The sequence below is a fragment of the Tachypleus tridentatus genome, chromosome 5, assembly GCF_004210375.1.
Source record: "Tachypleus tridentatus isolate NWPU-2018 chromosome 5, ASM421037v1, whole genome shotgun sequence".
Classification (NCBI taxonomy): Eukaryota; Metazoa; Arthropoda; class Merostomata; order Xiphosura; family Limulidae; genus Tachypleus; species Tachypleus tridentatus.
The window spans coordinates 27,311,009-27,327,821 of NC_134829.1; the positions used below are offsets into that span (position 1 = coordinate 27,311,009).

Below are 16,813 nucleotides of genomic sequence, written 5' to 3' on the forward strand. Positions count from 1 at the left end.
TAGAGGGAAGGCAGCTAGTCATCACCACCCACCACCAACTCTTGGGCTACTCTTTTACCAACGAATAGTAGGATTGACCGTCACATTATAACGCCCTCACGGCTGGGAGGGCGAGCATGTTTGGCTCGACTCTGGCGCGAACCCGCGACCCTCAGATTACGAAGTACACGCCTTAACGCGCTAGGCCATGTCGGGCCACTCAGTAGTGTCTGTAAGTTTGTAAAACTATTGTATATGAACCAATAGTTGTAATAACTATTAGAAATAATTGTTATTATAAATTGTATTGTTGTTTGTATATTAAAATATATTTGTGTAAAAAAAAAGAAAATTATGTATCTTGTTGGCAAATATTATAAATTTGATGCATGTTAACACTTAACTAGCTTATAAATTCAAAATCAAATTTCCGGTTATTCGAAATAGTAATAGGTAACGTACGTAACATAATAAATCCGGAGACTCGTCGTCCAAAATAAATTATAATACCTAACAATGTATATATAATGTGCGTAAATTATTATTAACAATAATCTAAAGAAAGGATTAAGTACAACTATCTTTAAATCGATTGCACTGCCGCGTTGATTCCTTGGTAGTTAAGGTCTTTAAACATTAGGTAAACGTGGCTCAACGTATTTACGATGATTGTTAATAGCTCAGTTACACATACATTGCGTTATGTGTTACACTTAGACAAAAGATAGAAAATATAAATTTAGCAATAATAGGAAAAGAAAAAATTAAAAAAAAGTAAACTGATGATTTTATGTAATTATAGATAAATATAAAATAGCCAGAGAGCCAGCTTTACATGCAACGCAAAACGCAAACTAACGTGGCAGGGGTTTAGTTTAGAGAGAGAGAAGTCTGAAGAATTCTCTCTCCAACTGGGGTGTTCAGGAACGTTGTGGTTCCTCTTCGTCCCCTTTCGTGGAAGGTTATTGAATTTAGCTGGGTTTTTTTTTGTTTTTATTTTAACTCTTTTTGGGTGAAGGAGTAAAGTTGGTCATAATTAATATTCATGAGCGAGGCAAAGGTAGCACCGGAGAGCCAGAACTCGTCCAGAAAGGCAGATGTTAAAGTAAATTTGAACATAAACGCGAAACGATCCGATTCAGGTCATGGCAATAAAGTTACCTTGGCTGGGATCTAAAGATCCAATGCCTGAGATTTGGCTGTGAGGGGAAACGGTGGTGCCCCGAGAAAACCCACTTTCACAGGACAGGCGCCGAAAGATTTACCTGTCCTGTGCCCGAGACCTGGAAAAGAAAATACATAATATTTGCGTGAGGTTTGCTCTTTATGTACTTTGTTGTGTGATTTGTAATTCCTGAAATATGTTGTATGGTGAAATAAATTTGGTTGGTGCACTGGTTAATTTACAGAGTGATGCAGTTACTTTGTTTCTGTGTTCTGCTTTTAAATAGTATTTGTGTGACATTTTTGTTAGTCTGTTTCTTAGCGTTGGTAAGTTACTGATTTAATGTATATAATTTACGGGAGTGTATGATGGTAGTCTGAATGCAGATCTTAGTATTTTGTTTCGTAAGACTAGAGGGGCGGCAGCTAGACATCACCACCAACCGCCAACTATTGGGCTATGCTTTACATGCAAAAACGTAATTATTTTTATAATCGGACTTTTATCAGAAATATGTACAGATGCTGAAGTCTTTCTTTTTAAGAAAACCAGAGAATAACCGTGATTTAAATCTACTTACTTAAGTGACTTAAAACGAAATCAAACGATACTTATAAAAATTGCTAAAGGTGAATTTAGAACCAAACACAAGAAAAGTGCAAGGTATGCCTGAACATACGTCTCGCTAAAGGTGAACGTAAGCCTCTAAATATATCTTGTTAACATTTAACGTAGATCTGGGCACACATCTTATTAAAGGTGCATATAAACTCGAACACACATCTTATTAAATGTGAATACATACCTGAAAATTCATATTGTTAAATGAATATTTAGTCCTGAACACACATATTATTAAATGTGAATACATACCGGAAAATCCATATTCGGCCTGGCATGGCCTAGCGCGTTAAGGCGTGCGCTTCGTAATCTGAGGGTCGCGGGTTCGCGCCCGATTCGCGCAAACATGCTCGCCCTCCCAGCCGTGGGGGCGTTATAATGTGACGGTCAATCCCACTATTCGTTGGTAAAAGAGTAGCCCAAGAGTTGGCGGTGGGTGGTGATGACTAGCTGCCTTCCCTCTAGTCTTACACTGCTAAATTAGGGACGGCTAGCACAGATAGCCCTCGAGTAGCTTTGTGCGAAATTCCAAAAAACAAACAAACAAACAAATCCATATTGTTAAAGGAATATTTAGTCCTGAACATACATATTATTAAATGTGAATACATACCGGAAAATTCATATTGTTAAAGGAATATTTAGTCCTGAACACACATATTATTAAATGTGAATACATACCTGAAAATTCATATTGTTAAAGGAATATTTAGTCCTGAACACACATATTATTAAATGTGAATACAGATCTGAAAAAACATTTTGTTAAAGGAGAATGTAGACCTGAACACACATTTTGTTAAATGGGAATATATACCAGAAACTTCATTTTGTTAAAGGAGAATGTAGACATGAACACACATCGTGTTAAATGTGAATACATACCAGAAACTTCATTTTGTGAACTGTGAATACAGACCTAAACATACACCTTGTTTACGAAAACAAGTTAAAAGTGAGTATAGAACTAAACATCCATCGTGTTAAAGATGAGTACTATACATATAACTTATTCTTACATGGATAAAACTGATTTACACCTTTCAACTTGAAGCTTGATAAAATGAAACAAATAATTCATTTGTTTGTTTTTTGAAGTAATTTCAATTTTTTTGCCATCATCGTTTATGTTGTTCTATTTGGGATATCAGTTATTGTTCGAACTGGGTATCAGTATCATTAATAGGATAACGTGTATGCGTGTATGGAAAACGTTTTAAACTTCATTAATCTATGCAGAAATTAAATTAGTAACAGGAAAATTACTGATGACGTCATCACACATGTAAGAGAAAGGTGGCTGTAAATAGTACAATTTATTGTGAAGAACAAAGTGTTTGGGGAATGGATCTGCCTTCTCTGAAAGACTCATTTCAGACATCAGTGTTTAAACGTTAAATATTTTGTGTAAATTTCTTCATAAATATTTAGAGTTACGACACTCCTACACAGTTAAGTAGGGATCTGTAAGAATTACCACCGATTTTTTTTTGTTTTTTTTAAATTATCACAGAGGGTTTGAATGGATCCTATATCTGGTGTCTCTTACTAATAAGTTGACCGATTTATCATTTTTAATCAAAATGCCTTTTGTTTTGTTTTGCATTTTGCCAAAAACTAAACGAGGACTGTCTGCGCTAACCGTTCCTGATTTATAAGTGTAAGATTAGAGGGAAGACAGCTAGTCATCACTACCCACCGCCAACTCTTTGGCTACTCTTTAACCAACGAATAGTGGGATTGACTGTCTCATTATAACGCCCCCACGGCTAAAAGGGCGAGCATGTTTGGTGCGACTTGAATTCAAACCCGCGACCCTCGGATTACGTGTCAAGTGCCTGAACTACCTCGCAATGTCGGGCCGTGTCTTTAGTGCTAAAGATGTTTGATAAGAAGCACGTGCTGTGGAATAGGTTTAGAAAACTGAAGTTTAATCTCGAATTCACTGAGACGCCTCACGGCCATCAGATTCACACGTGATTAGTCTAGACAAGTTAATTAATTACTTTAGTTACCTTACATACACATCACTGTTTTTATATTTTATACGTTTTGCACACTCAAATATAAAATCCCGCAACCACGAAAAACGTTTCGTACGCGAAAACTGAATTTTTCTACCTAGTGAATATTAAATGCTGGTTTCGACGTCGTTCAGAACGTAGTCTTCAAAGAAAATATGACAGTTAAGTGACGCCAATAATGTCATTAAGTCATTTCGAACAAGCTGGAAGTCTTTTAACATGTCACCATCGAAGGAAACACATGACTGACGGTTGAGGCGACAAAATAAGACGAGTCACCGCTGGTACAGAGGTAAGTCATCGGATTTATAACGCCGAAATCATAGGTTCGACTCCTCTTTATGACACAACAGATAATCCGACGTGGCTTTGCTATAAGAAAATACGCAAATTATATGTACTTACTTTTATATACATAACTGATTTTTGTTAAAATTAAATGAACTGCGGATTTTGTAATAAAAGTTACTGAGATCTTCATTTCTATTCATTTTTTATTCCTTTATACGAAAATTCTTAAACTAGAATATCTTTCACACTTTTCCCCGAGTCGCGCCAAACATGCTCGCCCTTCCAGCCGTGGGGGCGTTATAATGTGACGGTCAATCCCACTATTCGTTGGTAAAAGAGTAGCCCAAGAGTTGGCGGTGGGTGGTGATGACTAGCTGCCTTCCCTCTAGTCTTACCTTGCTAAATTAGGGACGGCTAACACAGATAGCCCTCGAGTAGCTTTGTGCGAAATTCAAAAAACAAACAAACAAATTCACACTTTTCTTTTTGCTTTCTTACACACACACACACACATGTGACGCAATAACTAATTAGGGAAGAAAGAATTTCCTCAAATCTGATATACGCGTCAGTAAACGTGTTGATATTTCATTCTAACTTCAAAAAAGCGTTAGCTGGTCCTTAAATATTATTTCTACAACATGAAATGAAAATGTTTTATTTACAAGCATAGTCTCTGTCATCTTTGGTGAAATTTTTATAAGCAGAACAGCATCAATAACAGTCAGGTTATGTGTCATGTGGTGTTTAAGTTCTTGATATTCGAGATTTATGGTTCAATAACTCTATCAGTTTATTTACACCAAAGCACATTGGATATTTTTCCTATGAGTGAAGTGGTTTGAAAGTAGATGATAAAACTATTTTGAGTGTGGGCTGTAGGCTTACGCAAAAAAATAACATTGTATAGTAACTCTATCATGATATAGAACATCCAACTACTATTTACTTGTTTCAAAAGAGATGATAACTTCCCAAGAGGAATACACATTTATAACTTCAAAAATATCACTTTTACTCGTAAACAACGGCTCTGATAAAGCCTCGACAAACTTGACATGTTTTAAATAACTTTTAAAAATAAGTTTAGCATTTTTTATACACGAAATAATTACAAGATATAAAGTTTTGTTAACTTTTGCCAGAAAAATCTGATAGGCATTTGTATAGAAATAAAGGATTATAATATTGTTTCACTTCGTTTATTTCACGAGTAGAAAGACAATATTATGAAATTGTTTAGCTTAGTTTCTAAATGAGTAGAAAGACAGGATTATAAAATATAATTTAGCATTTTTTAATAACTAGAAAGACAAGATTATGATACTGTCTAACTTTGTTTAATGTGTACAAAGACAGGATTATAAAATATAATTTAGCTTTTTTTAATGAATAGAAAGACAGGATGATTATGATATTGTTTAACTTTGTTGACTTAATGAGTAGAAAGACAGAATGATGATATTGTTTAACTTTGTTGACTTAATGAGTAGAAAGACAGGATTATGATATTGTTTAACTTTGTTGACTTAATGAGTAGAAAGACAGGATTATGATATTGTTTAACTTTGTTTAATGTGTACAAAGACAGGATTATAAAATATAATTTAGCTTTTTTTAATGAGTAGAAAGACAATTCTTTATTATTTGTTCTGTCTCCTTCATAGCAGTAAAATCAAAGAATAATGAACTACAGAGCACTTTGTTTTTCATGTTGTATTAGTTTCAATTGATATGTTGGTTTATATATATTATTTCAAACCTACACTATAGTTAGTAGCGATATATCGATACTTTAAAAGGCTTGAAGCAGATAAAACCTTTCATAAGAGTAATTTAATCAAATAGTATTGTTAATAATAGATGTAACAAGTCAGGCTAGTGGCCTCAGGAATAAACTGTTTGTTATTTCTTCTGGACTGCGTTTCTACGTATAATTTAATTAAATTTTTATGCAGTTCTACACGAATCTATTACTGTTACCATGGGTCTATTACTGTTACCTTGGCTACATACAACTGTTGCTTGGTTGTTGTTTGCCAAGTGACAAGTTAGGAGGCAACTAAAACGTTTCATCTTTGTACGTTGAGTTGGTAATTTGTTATATTTTAGCAGTAATGTTGGTTCTTGTTCCTCTTTTATCAAGTGTTTTTGTTAGACAAGTTATAATCGTAACTTCATTGAAATATTATCCATCACCATCTGATCATTTTAATTGTTGAATATATTACACTACTTTTGCTTATAGATACTTTTGACAAAAATCTAACCCTTAAGCCTTTTAACATGTTTACACTTTTGAAGCACGTAAAACTGGATTTCTCACCATTTAATTTCTGTACTGTATATTGATATAATTCATTAGATAGTCAACGTTCGCTTTATAGCTTCTTCAGGAGCGTTCACCAAAACACAAACCAAAACTTTTTATTTCTAGTATTAATATGTGACATTTGAAACTGGCACTGTGACAAAATTCTATAGAGTCACATTTCAGAATATTATAATTTTATCATAAAAATTCATGTAGTTATTGAAGCTTTCCTTTTTGTACTGATATTTGAAATTATGTTGTTTAAAGTGTTTGTGAAGTTGTTTATTGAAGTTGTTGTTTTCCTGAACCAAACATTATAGTTTTATCTGTACAGATCTTTGAACACTAATAACTATGGACATGGAGTAGAATAAATCAACAACTTTTATGTCTATGCAAATTTAAGCTATTCGTTTGAATAGTTGTGCGAGCATATTTTAAAAACATGTTACCTTTCTAATAAAGTAATCACCAATTAAAGCCTTTGGTTTCTTTAAGAACTTCACAGCAGCAAGTACCCTTTTAAAAGATGACGCAGCCCGACATGGCCAGGTGGGTTAAAGCGTTCGACTCGTAATCTGAGGGTTGCGGGTTCGAATCCCCCGTCGCATCAAACACGCTTGCCCTTTCAGCCGTGGGAGCTTTATAATGTTACGGTCAATCCCACTATTCGTTGGTAAAAGAGTAGCTCAAGAGTTAGCGGTGAGTGGTGATGACTAACAGCCTTCCCTCTGGTCTTGGACTGCTAAATTAGGGACGGCTAGCGCAGATAGCCCTCGTGTAGTTTTGCGCGAAATTTAAAAGCAAACAACCAAAGATGGCACCTCGTTTGTCTTACTTTAGAGAATCAAAAGTGTATTTATGTGTAATATCTTTTCTTAATTTATGTCATTTTAGAAATACGTTATATAAATATATACGTAACCAAATTTGGTGTGAGTTACGTAAATGTTCGACCATTTTTGCGATTTTTTTTTTCTGATCTTCTTTACATTTACTTTTTTTTGTCTTCTTGCTAAAGAACACTTGGCACGTTAAGGCAGGAGAAAACCGCGTCTTTTCATCTCCGCAGCTGCTTGGTTCTTGTGATATTGTTATCAGCGTTAAACATGTATTCTTTCAATACCAAATCTGAAACACAGGTCTGAATGTATAATTAGAACGTATTTGTAAGATTAATATTTCATTTGTAAAAAAGAGCAAATGATACTCTTCCTCACTCTCCAAACATATCAATGACGTGATACTATTTACTCTTATGCTCTTTTCGTTCACTCAAGACTTCGCCAGTTCCAATACGTGGCAGTATGTGACAATCAAAACCGAGCAATATTGTACTTATTTTTGTAATTAATTTCGAAGGGTATCAAAATGTACAAGTAACCTAAAATTACTGTAAAATTCTACAGATAAGATATAGAATATCATATAAAACTACTTGTCCAACTTCAGAACATAAAACTATTTCAAAACTTGGTAAGATCTGACATAAAACCATTTCCGTGACATTAAAAAATCTTGCACAAAACTAACTTGAAAACGTTTTTATGATTTAGCATTTCATTAGCCACACCGAAACATAATGAGGATTAGTCATAAGGATACACAGGCAATTAATTCTAGATTACTTACAGCATTTCATTTACATAGCATAAATTCTGAATTTGTGAATAATTTGTTTTTCCTTTTAAAATAATGAAAATGTTTGGAACATAAGCTTAGGACTAATATCAAAGCTACTTTACTTCTTCCTATAAAATTAAATTAGGTACATTTTACTAGAATTAAATTTTGACATGTCACAGCATTCATTCAGTCAGGAAATACCATTCCCATCCGAATATCTTCGTTTCTACCCCTATACCAATATAGGTAAGCCCATTATTTTGCGAGACATGCGAAGTAAAACGCTAGTCCAGACGTTTCATAAAACCAGCGTCAGTGCTAAGGTTTTCGTTATTTCTGTGTTTATTGGAGAAGGTAGCTAACTCTCTTTGGACAGGCTTCAAAGTTTGTAATCACTCGAGTAGGTGTTTCTGAACACTTAATGCATTTCTTTTGGTTAGATTGTATTGCATTACACACCATAAGAAAGTTTTGTTTTAAAACAGTCACCAAGGTTTTCGCAACCGTTAAAGCTTCGAAATTTGGCCAGTAGGTGATATTCAATGTGATGCAATTCCATTGAATATTAAAGATTGAAACTTTTTTTGGTCAACAAAAGACTCCCGTTAAAAAACCATAGGCTTATCAATTATAAACACAGCAGTTAGCAAACGAGAAGAGCTAATAAGTAAACACTTTTTTATTTTCTATATTTGTAAAATATTTATCTTAAGTTCTTTTTTCTTAAACTTTCAGCTTTGAAGAGTAAGGTTGTTTCGGAGCTTTTTAATTGGAAAAGATGGTCTGTTTCTCGTTCTCCAAAACCTGCAAAAGGTCTCTAAATGAGCTGCTAAAGTTGTAATTTGTATATTTCATATGAATTTACTTGGAAGTGAGTAGTTTTGGGAATATAGTATATATATATTTTCGAGCATAAGTTCGAATTTTTTCTTTATATTACTCATCTCATTTACTTGTACAAGTTTGGTTCTGATAGACTTATCAGCAAGACGTCTGACGTTAAAACAATGTCGAAGAAAACTAGTCCTCAATCCCAAAGAAGGAATCGATCAGCATCTATTCCTACAAATTCCTTGAGCACCTCCTCATCGCTGCTACAAAGAAGGAAGGGGTTACCATGTCCAGTGGAAAATCCCCTCCACAGATCCCCTTCGCCTCTTCCGCATCTTCGCAGCAACGATCACCCTACTCTCAGAATAACTGACCATAGAGATAGCATCTTGACTTCTTGCAGCCAAGTTTCACCTGACAGTTTGGGCCAGCGACCAGAAGTCGTTGCAATAAATGAGCCACGCAGCCCTAAGTTGTGGCTTCAAAGTAAAACATTCAGTTCCAGTCACGGGCGTTCTTATTCTTTTCGAAACATGCGGCGTCCAACACCCCAACAGTTGGCGGAGGAGGAGCAGTTCCGACCGCGAGGAGCTACCATGCCATCTGACAGCACGAGCTATCTCCGGGAAAAAAGAAAACAACGATTACGAGAACGGAGTCCTAATCTGTCATCTCCAGATCACACTGAGAGCGAATACGACACCCTTTACAGGATCCGCAGCTTCAGTATCACACCAAAGGGAGGGGTCATCAACCGAGGCGACAGGGTCCGTCAGCGGTCCCGAAGCAGTAATAGCATGGCCTCGAGTTACACTTACCCGTCATGTCCTTCCACAGCAACGTCCTGTTCCTCCGGACCAGGAACTCGATGTACCCACCTCAAGGTTCTAATGCTTGGAGCCACGGGAGTTGGTAAAAGATCCATCGTTTCACAGTTTATGTCTTCAGAGTACATGAATACCTACGACACATCTCAAAGTTAGTATCTGTTTTTTTCTATCTTTGTGACGTCAGTAGCAGTAGTATCTGAAATACTTTCATTTTAAAAATGCACAAATTTCCAACTTTTTAAAATGACTAATATTCAAAATAAAAACACTAAGACTAGAAGTGGTCCTAAAGTAGGGCTGCAAATTAAAGGGTTTCAGGTTCGAGACACGATGATACTTAAGAGATCTGCACTTAACTTTGTTAACTCATCATTCAATTCAGAAATGGTAGCGGATACAGTCGGCTAAGTCCTTTCACTCTGAAGCATAAAACTGGGGACTGCTAGGTTTGAACTCTAGGGGTCTCTGATTTGTTCGTTTAGCCTACTTTAGAATATTCTCGATAAGTAACAGGTTTTCACAAAAACATGATAATTTATTGGTTCAGTGTAGAGAAATATCCGTGTCTTATTATAATATCCTTTTTAAATCTTGTAACTAACTAGGATACTATTATTCACTTACTGAAAGAAAAACAAACTAAAACGGTTATAAAATGATAGTACTTACAATGGAAAGATTAAAGATATTAAAATGCATCTCAAAATAAACGCTTTAAGAATAATGTTTTTTCGCAGTTAGAAAATAGGTGTTCGTTACTATTGTAAAATAGGTATGCAAAGGTGTTCGTTACTATTGTAAAATAGGTATGCGAAGGAGTTCGTTACTATTGTAAAATGTTCTGCCAAATAATAAGATATTTTCATATCTTCCGCACAGCATTAGGCTTACAAATTCCTCTGCAATACCATTACTTTCTCAAACTTTCAGGTTTAATTATACAACCAAAATAATAAAGAAAAGGTACTCCACTCAGCGAAATGGTTAAAACAGGTTCATAGATTTCTTGAGTATGTAACTGGTTTTATGACGTAACTGCTGCTACTGTTTTCTATCTTCAGTTGGTCTCCCATTGGCTCGATTTTGGAATTTGAACAAAATTAGATACTCGAGTCATTTATATGAAATCGTTTCTAATGCACAGCATTGGAACAATTAGTTTTAAAAAAATGTTTAACATATTAACAATTCAGGAGTCTACAATGTAATCCAATCTCCTCTTTTTTGTTTTGTTTTTTATGGGGTATGGCTAGAACATTCTAGATTTACTTTTATTTTCAAAAAATACAACCTGCCCCATAAACAAACAGTGGGTGTTTGCTAATCAAAGCTTTTCTGATATAGTCTGTTCGCTTAGTTACTATAAGTTCAGAAAGACTGAAATAACGCCTTCCTTATAATAAGATACACAAACTTCTGATGGGTTTATTTTGAATTTCGCGCAAAGCTACTCGAGGGCTATCTGCGTTAGCCGTCACTAATTTTGCGGTGTAAGAATAGAGGGAAGACAGCTAGTCATCACCACCCACAGGCAACCCTTGGGCTACTCTTTTACCAACGAACAGTGAGATTAGCTGTCACATTATAACGCCCCACGGCTGAAAGAGCAAGCATGTTTGGTGTGACGGAGATTCGAACCCGTGACCCTCGCCTCTAATGCGATAAAACACACTAGATTTTTAATGGTTGTTATAATTTCCGTCTTGTTAAAATGTCTAATAAAACTAATGTAGGATAAGATTAATTTAAGTTTTTTATATTGCGTTGCGCGTACCCTTTGTTTACTAACACTATTATGATAGTGTATGTAACGTTTTCTTTTTTAATGTGTATAAAGTAGATCAACAGTGAGCTTAAACACTCATAGTAACAGCTTCAAGGTTCGATATTTGCAGCAGGTACATAACATATAATTTACAGTGTAACTGTGCTCCAGCAACAACCAAATAAGTTTTATCCAATATTGATAACTAATTGGCTCTTTTATGATTTTATAATTACTTTAAAACACATTTCATTAGAATAATGTTTGTTTTGTCGTACAAAATTTAGTTAAAGGTATGTTTCTATAAACAAGTGTGTGTGTGTTTCTTGCAGCAAAGCCACATCGGGCTGTCTGCTGAATCCACCGAGAGGAATCGAACCCCTGATTTTATATAAACGAGTCAGTCTAGTACTAGTTCCTCTCTAACAACAGCAAGATAGCAAGAATATTAGTAAATATCAAACTTATCCCTGAAAATTGCTTCCATTCAGTCTTCGACGTTTTTTTGTGGGTTTTTTTTACATGTGTGGAAAACATTTTCTAAATTAGTTAATCTTTTTGTGTGGCAGTAGAAAAAGCTTTATGTTAGAAGTATATTATGCGTAATAAACATAATATAAAGTAGACATTTGGGGTTTAAAACATTTTTTTACGGTAACAGAAAATTTCTGTGACTTCAACCAATCGAATGTGCTAACAATATTTTCGAATGTGCTAACAATATTTTTCATATTAAAATGTTATCACCCCAAGATTTTTCTTTATTTTAAAACTCGGAGTTATGACAACTGAGACATTTCGTTTTGCACATGAAAGAGTTGTTTTTAACTGTCTAAAATCCGTGAAATCTGTAGAAGAAGGCAGTAAACGTAATTGTTTCTTATGTATAATTAGCTCATGTCCTTACAAATAACACACTGAAATGACAGTTCTCGAACCTAATACTTCTTTGTGTGTAGTGACTGTTGTCGTGTGTTAGTTTCAACATTAGTAAATATATTATTCTCTTAACGTGTTTTCTCAACATTTAGCAATAAAATTTTAAAACAAAAGAACTGTGGTGAAATAAGTTCATGTCCGTACGACGTTTGCTCAGCAGATAAAACCATTTCACAGGGGCATTTGCTTGGTCAGTTTCCCAAGCATGTCAGAAGCTAATTTCTATTAAAATGTTAAACATTATTAAAATAAACTGCTTTTCTCTACCAACTGGATAAAAACTAAGACAACATTTTCATCCAAAGAGAAATGATAAAGGACTAAAAAAGAAAGGAAGGCATATCTGGTAACCATAAAGTAATTTATTTTTCATATATTTAATTTATATAAGAGTTGTATTTTGTTTGTACGTTTTGAAAAATATACGTTCAGATGAGGTTGCTTACTTTAGTTGAAAACTATTTTTATTGTAAATTATCTGTAAATTTACCATAAAGGTTGTGAAACTGGTAGAACGTAATAAACAAGAGTAAATTCAGTGTTTTGGTTTTATACATATAATTAGTTGTAAGTTATTGAGTAATAAACAAACATGGCATTTTAAAATAATAAAATGTAATTGAAATAAGGTCGGCAACAACTTAAAACTTCAAATAAGTAACGTAAGTAAATTAGAAACCCTTTTCTCACGTGAGATATCTAACAACAACAACCATGAGTGTTATGGTATACATCGTTAAATTAATATTGGTTCTAATAGTGTGTTATGAGTATTAAGAAAGAAAATAATTGTTTCGAATTTTTTATTCTTAAGTTTCTTTTTAAACAAAAATTATAATGATACTGTTCTGTTTCTGTTTTAACGTTGGCTTTCAAATTATACTGGGGATCTCAAAGGGGGTTATATCTAAGGCAGGAATAATTCTGAACGAGAGCCCTCAGTGTTTCAGTGGAAAGTCTGACGAGTTACGCATTAAAAACGCTTGTTTCGAGAGCCTTTTGTGTAGCTTTGTGCTCAGCAACATAGAAACAAACAATTATGAAACGAGGGTAGTGACATATGAACAGCTTTGGACTCAGGAGGTCAAAACTTTTTGATTGGTTAATTTGATCACGCCCAAGGTTTTTGCTCAATTTATTTTACTCCTGAATAAAACCATTTCAATTTGAGGATAGGCAGGTAGAGATTCTTATGAGTAATAAAATTACATAGAGTACACGCGCGCCCCACACTTTGTATGGTTGGTGCACAGAATTATAGCTAATAAAAAGGAAAACAAAAATCTCACAGATTAATTTACTCTAATCCTGCCTGAAAGATTTCGAGTGCTGTGATTATGGAGGATGTTTTATGTAGCACGTTATTTACTCCGTTTTTGTGTAGATGTGTTACTGTCGGTGCACATTTGTTCACCGCTGAAAAGTTGACAGAAAAACAACAACAGAGATTAATCTTCTTTATTTCAAGAATCCCTAATTTTTTACTTAACTATTTTATGTTCAGTAACTTGTGTTCTCTTTTCTGTACTCATTCGTTGTACTGATTCGTTTTTTGTTTGTTTTTCTGGTTTGGTTTAGTAATGTAAGACTAGAAGGAAGGCAGCTAGTTATCACTCATCTCCAATCCTTGGGCTACTCTTTTACCAACGAATAGTGGGATTGATCGTCACATTATAATGCCCCCACGGCTGAAATGACAAGCATGTTTGGTGTGACGGGGATTCGAACCTTGTTTTTCTGAGTTAGAGTGTTTTAATAAGTAGTTGTTTGGTTCATGTTAGTGGTAGTTTTAGATTAGTGTAAACATAAGAATGTCTGTGTACAGTTAAAATGGTAGGCGAATCTCGCAACATACCGTTAATGTTTTCAGATTATGTTGATTTAGTTTTGAAGCAAGCCGATATAATGACGTACTCTAGCATCTTCATTTTCTAAGAAGAAAACTTATTTTAAATGGATTATTTTTCGAAGTTCTATTTCTTGCTTTTTTTTAGTTTACACCTAACTTTTTTATTTTGTGTGACTATCGATTGTTAAATAAATAAAACGTGATGGGCAGTCTATCTTACAACCCACACCTTAATTCTTTTACTCAATCTTTAAAGACATAAACAAACATCATCTTCAATTTTGTGTGCTACAACTCCTTGTTTGCAAGCGTATTCGCTTGGCAACGACGAACAGCACAGCGTAAAACGAAATTCACAGAAACCAACCTGAGATTTCTCTCCTCTGTGCAATCGAACATAGACATATTAATTAAATTATAAGTATATTAGATTTATAATTGGTGTTGTTGAAAGTGGAATTCTGTGTTTAACCTATACATTATTTTAAAACCTATTTAATTTTAGAGCCACTACGTTTTGTTATTAATGATAACAGCATGAATATTCTACTTGACACTAGGGATCTACAAATTCTCGTATGTATTTTGTACAAAGTCATTTCTGTGTTTATATAGGTACTGCAGAACGATGATTTAAGATTTAAGCGCCCTCTGATCTAGATAGTTATTGACAGCTGTTAAAAATAATTTTGACTATAATGAACACTTCCTAAGGAATATATTTAAAGTTCACGTTGAAGTATGGTCAGCTGTTAAATTTTACGTAGAGGGCTATGTGGTTCTTGTTTTTACTTGTTTCTATACCAACGGAAATGTTTTTTATTTTTGAACTGTAAAACCATTACACTGCTTCACCAAGGAAATGTTTGTGACGTCATTAACATCCACCAATAGGAAGATTGTGAGAAGCCAAAGGAATTTATTCCTCGTTCAAGAAAATAACAAAAGTTTATACATGAGAAATTTTCTGGCTAGTTCTACGAGATCATGCTAATAACAGAGAATAAACACAGAAAAAGCACGATTCTAAATAGCACGTTATTTCACGCAAGAGTTAGTTATGTATGTTTTCAATACACAGCCAGGAAATAAACAAAATAGATCTAATCAACCTGTCGGCTTTATGATGCACCTTCAGAACAAAAGTTGGAATAATGCTTAGGTTTGGTTTGTTTGTTTTGAATTTCGCGCAAAGCTACACGAGGGTTAACTGCGCCTAATAGTTAGGACATAATTTAGTTTGCATGCCCAATCATTATATAAATAGAAACAATTATCAAACATGTTTTGACACGGCTAATCTATTGGTTATGATAGGTGTGGTAAGCATAAGATCACTTGCACAGAGTGATATCCAGTATATGATACTTTCTGATATAAAATAAGCCTGTTTCTAAACTATATCTATGTGTGCACAAATTCGAAAGACACATAAAAAACCACGATTCCTAGAGCTAAAGACGTGTCCTTTGCATTTACGTATGATTTTCTGAAGAGTTATAGAACTAGGATCTAAATATATACAACTTTAACTGATTACTAGACCTAATTGAAACTGAGACCCTTTCCCCATCCTGGTAGTTTTTTCATCACTTCGGTCCGGCATGTCCAGGTGGGTGACTCGTAATATGAGGGTCGCAGGTTCGAATCCTCGTCGTACCAAATATGCTCGTCCTTTCAGCCGTGGGGGCGTTATAATGTTACGGCTAATCCCGCTATTTGTTGGTAAGAGTAGCCCAAGAGTTGGCGGTGGGTGGTGATGATTAGCTGCCTTCCCTTTAGTCTTACACTGCTAAATTAGTGACGGCTAATGCAGATAGCCTTCGTGTAGCTTTGTGCGAAATTCAAAAACAAACAAACAAAAGAAACTTTTCATGACCTCATAATCTGAAAAAGGTCCACAAGCATGTATGGGGAATCTGTTTCAAAATTTATATAATTACTCGTTATTCTATGGTAAAGCTTTGAAATGTTACATTAACTAAAAACTTACCATATCAAACATCAACATAACATGTTAAATGTATCTATCTTTATTTTTCGAAATCATTGTTACAAGCACGTGCGTCATCCCTACTGAATTGGCTTTTATTACCGAAAAGCTGAAAATGGTATGACCTTACGAGGAAACTGAAAACAGGTATGCGAATTATTGGCTAATGTAGTTACGGTATGTGATAAAACATGACAGGCGTATTTTAAATTAAAACCAGAAACAAAAAAGCATCAACCATTTGAAGCTTATGTTACAGTCAAACAAGATCTTTAGAGATGTAAACACAACATTCATGTTTTACAGAATCTCCACATTTACTTGGAAAAACGTAATAAAGAATCACGTCATGCTATGAACAATGACAATAGAAACGTACAAACATTCGACAAATAAGCCGTGATAAACCATCGAATTTCTTACTTGTATATCGTAGCATCTTATTAAGCCGCGTATTACTAAAATAGAACGTCACCAGGTCGCGCGACTCGTTACTCAGTTGTTTGCAGCACTTGTTATACTGAAGAAAAAGGAAAAAGTAGGAGCTGATAAGCCGAATTCAGCTTGTTTTGTACCGTCTTCACCA

The 16,813-nt window shown here is 34.5% G+C and overlaps 1 protein-coding gene across 1 annotated transcript in view; it reads left to right on the forward strand.

Annotated features, from left to right (window-relative positions):
- Window positions 1–8,804: 8,804 nt before the first annotated feature.
- The window catches only part of LOC143250254 (uncharacterized), a 46,760-nt gene continuing 38,751 nt past the window's right edge, over window positions 8,805–16,813 (forward strand). Inside the window, exon 1 of the mRNA XM_076500725.1 lies at window positions 8,805–9,829. Coding sequence (XP_076356840.1) covers window positions 9,028–9,829 — 802 coding nt within the window. The 5' untranslated portion in view covers window positions 8,805–9,027. The remainder of the gene's footprint in view (window positions 9,830–16,813) is intronic.